The 12,155-nt window shown below is 33.7% G+C and overlaps 1 protein-coding gene across 1 annotated transcript in view; it reads right to left on the bottom strand.

The window, feature by feature from the left end:
• Positions 1-365: 365 nt before the first annotated feature.
• The window catches only part of ERO1L (ERO1-like (S. cerevisiae)), a 52,137-nt gene continuing 40,347 nt past the window's right edge, over positions 366-12,155 (bottom strand). Inside the window, exons 12-16 of the mRNA XM_006894361.1 lie at positions 10,766-11,012; positions 10,302-10,371; positions 2,427-2,513; positions 2,213-2,346; positions 366-677 (exon numbers count right to left, since the gene is read on the bottom strand). Coding sequence (XP_006894423.1) covers positions 617-677; positions 2,213-2,346; positions 2,427-2,513; positions 10,302-10,371; positions 10,766-11,012 — 599 coding nt within the window. The 3' untranslated portion in view covers positions 366-616. The remainder of the gene's footprint in view (positions 678-2,212; positions 2,347-2,426; positions 2,514-10,301; positions 10,372-10,765; positions 11,013-12,155) is intronic.

Raw genomic sequence — 12,155 nt, 5'->3', positions numbered from 1 at the left:
TTATTTGTTTTTATACCAATATACTTAAAATTGCCAGATAAAATACAAGGTTTCCAAATAAATTTCAATTTCAGACAAATCACTTTTTAATACAAGTATATCTCAAATATTGTATGAGATATTCTTTTACTAAAAACTTCTTCAATGTTTATCTTAGTATTCTGTGGTTTGTTTGGTTTTTGCTGTATCTGGCACCATACATGCATTTTTTTTTTTAATTCTTAGTATTAATTATGAGACTTCTTAACATTTTCATGTTAAACACTTGTCACAAGGGCCATGGTTTTATTTATATTATATCCTCTGATACAAAAACTCAATCTGGAGAGAATCAAAACATCATTCACTTAGCTTTACTAAATACAAATTTGATAATCCTGATTTTATTCAGTATTACTTTAAAATTTCACATTATCAAAGTATTACTTTTACTCACAATATTATACAAAGACTTAACACAATTACAAAATGTTTACTTAAAACAATATAGATCTCCTCTTACAAAAGCAGCTTTATATAAAAAGTTTGGCTTAAGACTGTCATTGCCATTATGCTTTTCAAAGTCCATTGTTTGGCCTCCATTGTCCAAAAACAGGTATATTTTACCGTTGTGTCTTTAATGAATATTCTGCAACAAGTTTCTGAAGGTTTCCAATTCTCTCACACTTGTAGAAATTCTGTAAGTAAAAAAATAAAATTCACTCAAGTCATCTCAGACAAATGTCTCTTGTAAACGTTATTCTTCATTATGTATTTGTAGAGCAAAGAAATTTTTATATCTTTTATTTCTAGAAATTTTAATATTTCAATCTAAAATACTCTAATTCTGATTTAGGCATAGTAAAACTCACTAAAATAATATTATCTGTCCAAAAATTAGCTCTTTTTAATATTTATATGTTTTTGGTGCTACTGTGTACCACCAAGTGAGAATTGACCCACAGCTCCAGGGGATTCAGAGAGGCAGTAAATTGCACGGGAGGTGATTGTCTATCTTTTCCCCATGGAGCAGATGAGTGGATCTGAACCGCTTGCCTTTGGGCGGGCATTTCAATTCCTTACCAACAAGCTACCAGAACTCCCTAATATTTCTATACCTAATATATCATGTCCATGGTACAAATGATTACGTTTTCAACTACTAACTGAAAGATGGGCTGTTCATACATCACAAAAGGCTCTTCAGAAGACAGGCCTAGCATTTTGCTTCTGAATGGTCCCAGCCTTGAAAATCAATGCAATAACAACTAACAAGAACAACATACGTAATATGTAATAGTTACTAATACTTAATATTAACTATATTCATGCTAATAATATTACATACAAAGTGTCATTTTAAATATATAAATCCTTACAAAATTACTATTACCCTATTATCATATCTACTAAATACAGTTAACAATTATATCTACTGGTCTGTATAAATGAGAATAGTAAATGTGTGATCAATTTTTTTCTTTTCACTAATTTCTATAAAAAGTAATGTTCATCATTATTTTTTTTAATTCTTTTTAAGTGTTCTTTGGCTCTGCTCTCCACTATAAAAAAATGGAGCAGAATACAGAATAAAATATAACCATTAAGCTTCTGAGTATCAAAGAAATAACTTAGGTCAATTATTTCAAGCTTCAAGTCACTGTAATTTTTTAGATTAATGTATCCTAAAAAATATTAATTTTTATAGATCTCACTAATCTTTACTAGGATAAGCCAGAAAGAAATTCACTTATACTCACATTTATAAGTTCCATATTTCAAGTTTAACCTTTACTCACTTTAATAAAAAATATTTCTTATAAAAGATTCAACTTGTTTAGCATGATTATGAATTAGAGAAATCTGCATTCATATCTATCTTAAGCAATGTATGATTTTTATTTTTCCCCAAAGCCTTTAGAAAAGTAAGTTGGAAGCACAAAAATCTACTTCTAAAATTTTAGAATACTCAAATTCCTTAACATTAATATTATTGTCCAATACAATAATACAATAATATTAATGTCCATACATCAGTCATGATTATAAAAGTGAACAGATGAAAATAAAGACTATTATCAAAAACTTTTTCTACATATGTGAGTCAGATTATCATTAAGCTATATTAAGCTAATTTCACAGGAAAGGAAATTTCTTACCCAGTTTTACCTGAATGTCTACATGCTGATTAGACTTATTTGGCTAGCAGAAATGTTAGTACATTCACACTAACCTTCCAAAGGCATTAAACAATGATACTATTTCTTGTCTGGTTAAATGAAATTCATAACTTGGTCCACTTTCTGGCATATTTGCAATCAGTTTCTCAGAAAACAAGATCTTCAGGGCAGTGCCCAAACCTTGAGTCTACAATAGAAATAAGAAAAATCATCAGAGTCTTTATGGACAGGATCACTAATAAATAGGGCTGAACTAGATTTCCTTACCTGAAGTTTTCCCCATAGTCGGCATTTAAAACAACCAACACAATCCATAATTCTTGAAATATTTCTAAAATGAAGTCGAAAGTCCTCCTGAAAACAATTGAGAAAAATGGTACTAAAAGGTAATTTAAAGTCAATTCATCTTTTCCAAGGGCCCTCTATATGGCCACACAATGCTAAGTGTTCTGGTGTACCATAAAAGTAGAAGAGAACAAAGCATTTATTTAGTACCTCCTAAACACCAGAATTACTGAGGAGTAGTGGTGTAAATTTACAGACCAAGGTACATACTCTTTCTATTTACTAGCCATGCATCCAAGACCTGGACATTGAATAAGGATAACAGAAAAAGAATTGACATCTTTGAGCTATGGTGTTGGAGAAGAGCACCGGACATCCCATGGACGGCCAAGACTTGGAGAAGGTGCAGTCAGAGTGCCTCTTTGGAGGCAAGAATGATGAGGCTTTGCCTCACATACTTTGGACATACTGCTAGGAGGTACTATTTCTTGGAAAGGGACATGATGCTGGGAAGGGTAGAGGGTCGATGAAACAGAGGAAGACCCTCAACCAGGTGGATTGATATGGTGACTGCTGCAATGGATTCTTTTCTGTCGGGAAGTGTAAGAATGGCACAGGACAGAACAGGGTTCAGACCTTTTTTGTTCATAGAGTTGCTACATTAAGGTATAATAAGGGTCGCTATATTACAGGTAAGCTATATTAAGCTAATTTCACAGGAAAGGAAATGTCTTATCCAGTTTCATACTTGAATTGATAACACCTAACAACAACAACAAACACCATAATATCATTTAATGATATTGTACAAACTATAATATCATTTAATTTTCAAAATTTCATAAGTTGTTAGGTGCCATAGAGTCAACTATGATTCACAGTGATCTTATTATGAACAATGGATCTGAACTCTGTCTATCCTGTACCATCCTTATCATCTCTGCCACACTAAAGTCCATTGTTAGAACGAATCAGTGTCAGTTCATCTTATTAAGGGTCTTCCTCTCCTTTGCTGACTTTCCACTCTCCTGAGCATGATAATCTTTTCCAAAGGACTGGCCCCTCCTAACAACATGCCCAGAGTATGTAAGATGTTGTTTCACCAGTATTTCCTCTAAGGAACACTGTCCAACTTTCAGATATATAGCAAGTAATTGAAAAGACCATGACTTGGATCTGGAGCACCTTAGTCTCTAATAAACTGACATCCTTGCTCTCTAGTACTTTGGAAAGGCTGCAGACTTTCCCAATGCAACATGTCTTTTGATATCCTGACTGCTGAGACCAACGTTCTTGATTGTGGATCTCCAAGTAATATGGCTCTATTGACAATTTTTATCTTTTCTCCATCATAATGTTGGTTATTGGCCCACTGGTGACCATTTTTGTTTCTTGATGTTGAGATGTAATCCATACTGAAGGTTGTAGTCCTTGACTTTCTGCACAAGCACTACAGGTCTTCCTAACTTTCAGCAAGCGATGTTGTGTCATCTGCATGGTGAAGGTTGTTGATAAGCCTTCTTCCAAACCTGATGGCACATTCTTCTTCAGAAAGTCCAGCTTCTCAAATGATTTGTTCAGCATAGGGATTGAATAGGTGCGGAAAATGGTTACAGCCCTTACACACACTTTTTTTTATTTTAAACTACACATTGATCAAAAGCAGACACTTTTATAATAATCTTTACAACAAATTTAAACAAGCAATGCTCTAAGAGTATCCTGGGTTATGTTGTGTTTTTTCTAAAATGCAGTTGGACTTCTAATCCTTATACTTGTAGATACAGTTCTGTTTGGAAATAGGAAATTGTTAACTGAAGCATACCCAAGGCGAGTAGGTTTTAAATCTAATAATTTCTGAGGAGAAGGAACACAAATACACAGGAAGGAGGGAGAAGAAACCATGTGAGAAGTATTTCTACAAGCCAAGGAACCAAGGAGCACCCAGGACTACCAACAAGGACTCCAATGCAGACTCTCCACCTCCAAGAGTGGAAGAAAATAAATTTCTGTTCTTTAAGTTCACCATCTGTCATATCTGTGTTAAAGCAGCAAGAAGAAACAAAGAGAGGCCCGGTACTTGTCTAAGATTCCACTTTAAGTAAGTGACAAACTCAAAATTGAGTTCTGCCAAACGCCAAAGCTAAACTATCTGCAATGTACACAAAGGTTACTGAGTTGAAGTGACTGCGGTATGTGACGATTAACCAACTTTATGTCATATATGTAGTGGGCTCAGGAGGAAGGGCTGGAAAATGTCATTTACCAAAAGAAGAAAAAAACAGAAAATTCTTGTTTTTAATAGCTAAATTAAAAAGCCTTTCTTTCTAGTATTAATTAGGTAAAACAAACAAATATTTAAATATAACAATATTATTATTAACATATAAGTGTGTTAATATTTAATTTAAAATTGAGCATTAATATTCAAGCTGAGTTTAGAAGAGGCAGTGGCACCAGGGATATTATTGCTGATGTCAGATGGATCTTGACTGAAAGTAGAGAATATCAAAAGAATATCTATTTGGATTTCACTGACTACATCTGGAAAGGCAAAGGCATTTGACTGTATGTAGTATAACAATTTAGGGTTGTGAGAAGAATGGAAATTTCAGAACAGTTAATCATGCATATATGAAATCTATACCTAGAAGAAGAAACTGCTATCTGAACAGAGCAAAGAAACATTGCATGGTTTAAAATCAGGAAAAGTATGTATCAGTGTAATATAATTTCTTCCTCTTTATTCAATCTGTGTGCTCAGCAAATAGTTCAAGAAGATGGTTTCATGAAGAAGAGTTTGGCATCAGGATTGATGGAAGGCTCATCAACAAGTTGTGTTATGCAGATGACACAACCTTCCCTGCTAAAGTGAAGAGGATCTGAAGCACTTACTGCAGAGGATCAAGGACTACAGCCTTAACATGGATTACATCTCAACATCAAGAAAATAAAAATCCTCACTACTGAACTAATAGGCAACAACATGATAGAAAAAGATTGAAAATGTCAATGATTTCATCTAACTTAGATCCACAATCAACACCCTCAGTACCACCAGTCAAGAAATCAAAAGACATACTACACTCAGAAAGTTTCCTGTCAGGGACCTCTCTAAAGAGCAATGATGTCAGCTTAAAGATTAAGGGGCACCTGATTCAAGCCACAGTCTTTCCAATCATCTGGTATGCATCTAAGAGCCGGACAATGAATAAGGATAACAGGAGAAGAACAATGCGTTTGAATTGTGGTATTGGAGAACAACGCTGACTCTCCCATGGACTGCCAAACAAACAAACAGCTATAACTTGGAGAAAGTATAAACAAAGTGTTCCTTGCTATTCCTTGAAAAGGGGCATCATGCTTGGAAAGAAAGAGGGTCAGCAAAGGAGTGGAAGACTCTCAAAGAAATGGATGGATGGTGTTTGCTGCAATGGACTCAAATGTGTTGAGAATGATAAGGATAGTGCAGAATAGGACAGATTTCAGCTGTGTCGGTCATGGGGTTGCTATGAGTCATACTTGATCTTGAACTTAACACTAATATGCTTATAAAGATTGGAAGCTTCTAGTTCCAAAATATTATGCATTGGTTTTGCTTTTAGGGGGAAGAAGGTAGGAGGCTTGAGCATTTTATTATGGTTTGAGTGAAGGATTACAGAGCAAACTGATTTCTTATTAAACAATTTATACACATTCTTAACCAAACATTAGTGGCAATCCCCTCAACAAAACAGCATTCTTTCACAGCCTGGGTCCCCCCAGCCCCCATCCGTACCCCTCCTTTCCATTTATCCTTCTTTTCTGCCCCCTCCTGCCTCCTAAACTTTTTTTTTTTAGCAACTGCTATCCTTTTGCTTTCCTGTGTCTGAGTGTTCTCACAAGTATTGTTTATTCACCTGAAGGCCTATTATTTGGCTGAAAAATTATCCCAGAAGTAGGTTCAATTCCAGGTTTAGAAGTGCAAATTTCTAGGGCCATGGTTTCAGGGATCCAAGCAGTAACTTCAACCTCTTTTATTATTTCCGATTTTGTTCTATTTCCCCCCCCTACTTTGTCCAGGGCCTTCTTTTGTGGTACTGATCAAAGCAGTAGACGGTAGTAGCTGAGTACAACCTAGTTCTTTTTATCTCACTTAGTGGAAGTTTTGATTTGCATGGTCCTTTAATCCTTTGGACTAATAGTTTCCTTGACTCCTTGATTTTCTTTACAGATCATATTTTTGTAGAAATCACCTACATTCAGAATTAAATCAATGTTTGTTGATCCAAGTGTTTTAATATGGAAGCTCTTCATCAAATCACTTTATGTGATATAAACGGAGGAAGCATGGTTGGTGATGACAGACAACGTTATATACTGCAAGATTAAAATGAAGCACATGAAATAGCATGCATCTTCCTGCTTAGCAGAATTTCGGAGGCTAGAACAAAATTAGGTGGTGGCTTAATGGTAAGGAGATGAGTTGCCAACCCAAAGGCAAGCAATTCAAATTTACCAATTCTCCTCCAATTTCTCCTCCAGGGGCAGAAGATGGAAAATTTCCTCCCCTTTGATGTAGCCTCGAAACACCTGCTGAAAAGGGTCAGCTTTGAGTGGGTTCTAACTAGATAGTACACAACAACAAGAATAGAAGAAAATTAATAGAGTAGAAAGCTAGCACATCAAGACAGGAGAAAAAATCATTGACTCTTCAAAATAATAGTCAATAGCCTGTAACCTGACATTTTAGAACATATTTCAAAATTATCTCTTATTATAAAGTTTCATAGTTCTTAAAATAACCAGAATTCAAAGTACTTATGAATTCTCCTTAGTTAAGTATACAGTTATTTTTAGAGTTATAGTTAGTGGGTAGAACAATTAAACATACTAAGATTTATATTAAGTAAACCAACAGATAAAAAAATAGCTATCACTCAATTCTTATTATATTTTTATTTGAGCAATTTCTTTTTCTGTTAAGTCCTTCATTCCTCACAACAAAGTATAAAAGAGACAAGATGATATTTTAAAATTAATTCATAAATGTGACTGTTCAAACACCATTATGTTTACAGAAGTAATACATTTTCTTTTTTAAAAAGGAAAGCTCTAATATTAACATGTTTTAGATTTTTAATTTTTCCTTATAAAGGAATTTATAGTGGTATCTCTGTTCAACGATTCTCTAAACTTCAGAGGACATCAAAGCCAAAAGTTTCAGAGTTTTGATAAAACTAAAATATTGTCAGAAAATTTCTAATCTGCATGATATAAAAAGAGCTGAGACTAAAACATTTCTATAAATTGGCATGTGAACTAAAAATGAGGAAACTGAAAATAGTAGAAGAAAAAGAAGTCTTACTGAAGGACCTTCTCCCTCACTTGACCCTTCAAGTTCCTAAAATTTGAGAACTGTTTGGAAAGTTATATAAACCTTGAGGATTGTATTTCTAGTATGAATACTTCTAAGGAGGTATAAGCTTAGGGGTAAATAACTATTACCTACAAAAAAAAATCAGAAGGAATTTTATTTGCAAAACACATAAATCAAGTTATTTCACTATGCAAAGAAACAAAAAGTAAAAAATAGAATATTGGTTGTTATAAGGATTATGATGAAATTAAATCAAGTCTAATGTTACTGAAGGCATCATGCCTTTACTAACCAATTGTTCAGAACAGAGAACAGAAATATAATTTTATTTGAGTTCCAAACTCTTAGAAATCTCTTGAAGATAGGAACAATCTCTTGTTGATTGTTGAAACAATCTCTTGTTTCTCCTATTAATGACAAGAATAATTCTCTGCACAAAGTGAACACTTAAAAAATATTTATATTCTTAGTAATGATTTCCTAATGTTTTGGGGGCAAATACATAAACTTATAGACAGAACTGTTAAACTCATTCACCCATGAAAAGGTAAGATCAAAATGTGGTCCTGCTCCCTGAGGTACCTTGTTTTCTCTGTTCTTTCCACAACTTCATGCTATTCCTAAATTCCTTGCTTTCTTAGTAAATATGATGACAAAACATTATACTGTCCATTTCACTCCTAACTAAAAAAAAAAAAAAAAAAGAAGAATACTGCTACTTATTTTTTAGATTAATTTATAACCTCTATTGAATGACCCAGGAAGCATCAAAAGAAAACAGAAAGAATACAGTGAGTCACTGTACCAAAAAGAAATGGTGGAGACAGAACATTTCAGGAAGTTGTATATGGTCAATCAAGAACCAATGATGATGGAGGGGGAGAAAAGATCAAGCTGCACTGAAGAAATCAGCAAAAAAATAAAGCCTCAGAAATCAGTGGAATACCAATTCACATGTTTCAAGAAAGGGATGTAGCCCTAGAACTGCACCTGGCCAATTGATTGGAAGAGATTCATATTAGATCTAGATTTTGGTGGTTTTTTCTAAAAGAAAAGGTGATTAAACAGAATGTGGAAATTACTGAATAAAATTATTAGTATCACATGCAAATAAAGTCTCACTAAAGATTATTCAAAATCGTCAGTAAATCAACAGAGAACTGCCAGAAGTTCTCTCTGGATTTATAAGAAGCTATTGTACCAGAGCTATCTTGTCAGCACATAATGTAAACATTAGCCAGGCTGTCAGCCAAGATGTAAATCTTCATGAGACCATGTCGCTGTGTCCCAGTGATTCAATTAGAAGAGATCCACTAGCAAAGACTTCACAGCCACAAGAACCATTTCTGCAATTAAATTCTCCTACCACCAATTCAGAGCAGATTCTAACTGGGGTCGGATCTTAGCGGAAAGCAGAGAATACCAGAAGGATGTCTCTCTGTGTTTTATTGACAATTGAAAGGCATTTGCCTGAGTAGATCATAACAGTTATAGCTGATATTGAGAAGAATGGGAATCAAAAAACATTTAATTGTGTTCATGCAAAATCTATACTGAGATCAAAAAGCCACTCTACAAACAGAGCCAGGGAATACCGCATTGTTTAAGTGTGCCTCAGGGCTGTATACTCTCTCCATATCTATTCAATCTGTATGCAGAATAAATTCTTCAAGGAGTTGAACTAAATGAAGAAGAATATGGCATCAGGATTGGAGAAAGGCTCACTAACAACCTGCACTATATAAATGACACAACCTTGCTTGCTGAAAGTGAGGAGGACTTGAAATACTTGCTGCAGAGGATCAAAGGCTACAGCCTTTATTATGAATTACATCTCAACATCAAGGAAAAAAAAACCCTTTACTACCAGACCTATAGGCAACATCATGATAGATGCAAAAATGATAGAAACTGTCAATTATTTCATCTTACTTGGATCCACAATCAACACTCTTGGCACTAGCAGTCAGGAAATCAAAAGATGTATTATGCTTTTCCAGTCTGCTCTCAGGGACTTCTCCAAAGTACTGAAAAGCAATAATGCCAGTTTGAAGAGTAAGTTATACCTGATCCAAATCATAATATTTTCTGTTATTTGCTATGCAGCTGAAAGCTGGCTAATACAGATGACAGAAGAAGAATCTATGTCTTTGATTTGTGATGCTAGAAAAGAGTGCTGAATATCCCATGGATTACCAAAAAGGAGGAAAAAATCAGTCTTGGAAAAGTTGCAGCCAGAGTGTTCCTTGGAGCCAAGGATGGAGAAACGTCATCTCATATACTTTGGGCATGGTGGACTCTTATGGCATTAGCCATAATAACACTGGACTTTCTTTTCTCCTTGAGGAAAAGAGCACTTATGATTCTATAGAGTATACATTAGTATACTAATAAGTTCAGATAAGTATAAAAACATGGGATTATAGTCATACTTAGTTATGAATTCTACTTAAGCATTCAATACTTTGTACCTAAAAATTAAATTGTAAAATAATTACCTTGAGTTTGTTTGCTTCTTTTTTATCCCCAGCAAAAAATGAATTCTCATCAAAATGCAAAGGAAATGATCTGCATTTTAAAATACAAAATATTCCATTTCATTGATTTTAAATTATTAAGAAAAAGTACAATAGAACAAATATTCTAATTGTAAAACAAATTCTTATCCTTAAATCTAAAAACTAAATCACACACTATATAATAGTTTGGCCCCAAATCCAAATAAAAAATAATACAAGTTTCAGGCAGTAAAAGAATAGCATTTAATATATAGCTCTGAAAATATGTACCAGTTAGTACCAAAACCAAAAAAAACCCTAAGATATCCTACATTTTCAAACACCTATAAACAAAAATAACACAATTATTTGTTTTCTTTCTCAAAAATGGCACTTAAAAAATTTAATTTTTAATAATACTTGTCAATCTTTTATTACTATACAAATTATAGAATATAATTTACTTGACTTCATGAAGTATATCCAGAAGTAACATTTTATTTTCCACATCCTGAACTTTATTTCCAGTGAAGAGTTGAAAATCTGGGCGCTCAAAGAACGGTAACACCTTAGACAAAGCCCTTAATTCAATTAAATAGAGAAAGTACAAGTTCTTAAGCCTCCTTGGGCCTTCTCCTTCAGTTAAAATTCCATCAAATCGTTGTTGAAATTCTGTAATGTTATGTCCCCATTTCTTTTCCAACCATGTATCTAGGAAGAAAGAAGAATTAAACAATGAAGTTTGAAACGGATTCATTTCTATTATAAGTTATTGCTAAGGACCCCTGGAATTGTGCTGTGGTGGCATTGTCTGTAAAGATTTGTACTGTTATCTAAAGGCAGAACTTTCTCTGGGAGTTTGGAACCACGAGCAGCTCCATGTGAGAAAGATGGACAATCTCCTCCCATGTAATTTACGGCCTTAGAACACTTGCAGGAGGTTCTCAATGGCAAAGAGAACTAGTAGTGTAGTGGATAATGTGGTCAGCTGCTAATCTAAAGAACAGCAGTTCAAACCCACCAGTTGCTCTGTAGGAAAAAAGATGGACAGTCTCCTTCTGTAAAGATTTCCAGCCTCAGAAATCTGATGGAGCGTCTCAATGCATCAGAATTGACTCAACAGTAGTGATTAGACAGGTTATTTATATCTACAGAAGTTAATTTTCATTTTTCATCCAAAGAAATATAATAATCATGATAACTTTAAAAAAAAAATTATCCTTTAATATCCCATATTCATTGTCATCTTCCATAAAATAAATTCAAAGTTTCACTGAAAGACTAGATTTCAAAAAAATCATAGATCTAAATACGAGCATAGTCACAAAACTAAAATATACAACTAAAAAATGGTCTAAAATTACTAATGAGTTTGAAGCTCTATTTAAAATGAAAGCTACTAAAAAAAATAAAATAAAATGAAAGCTACTATATATGTTGTTTCTAAGACATAAGAGATACTTTAAATCAAAAGTTCTATGTTCCTGGAGAAACCTGACCATGGTTACATTTGTAATCACATTCTCAAAGCAAAAAAGACAGCAGGAAATATTTTGATCCATTCAAACTCTCAGCTAAAACTGGTGCAAATGTAAAAGTGTAACAATACAATAATATTGAACTAATAACAAACTCTGACATTGGGAGTTACTTTAATTCCAAAACAAAATAAAAGGATAGTTTTCAATATTATTTGTACAAGCACAAGCAACTCATAAAAGGAGAAAGAAGAACATAGGAAACTATTCATAATAGTAGCTACAGTCTTGATCCATTTAAAGATCATTACCTAAAACTAGACATCCACCTGCAGAAAAAAACTTAAACAGGAGCACATCTCACCCCATACACAAA

Source organism: Elephantulus edwardii, unplaced genomic scaffold (assembly GCF_000299155.1).
Source record: "Elephantulus edwardii isolate Elephantulus edwardi_28Jun2011 unplaced genomic scaffold, EleEdw1.0 scaffold00140, whole genome shotgun sequence".
Classification (NCBI taxonomy): Eukaryota; Metazoa; Chordata; class Mammalia; order Macroscelidea; family Macroscelididae; genus Elephantulus; species Elephantulus edwardii.
The sequence above is the reverse complement of the archived record's forward strand: the minus strand, read 5'-3'. Positions and strand labels throughout refer to the sequence as shown.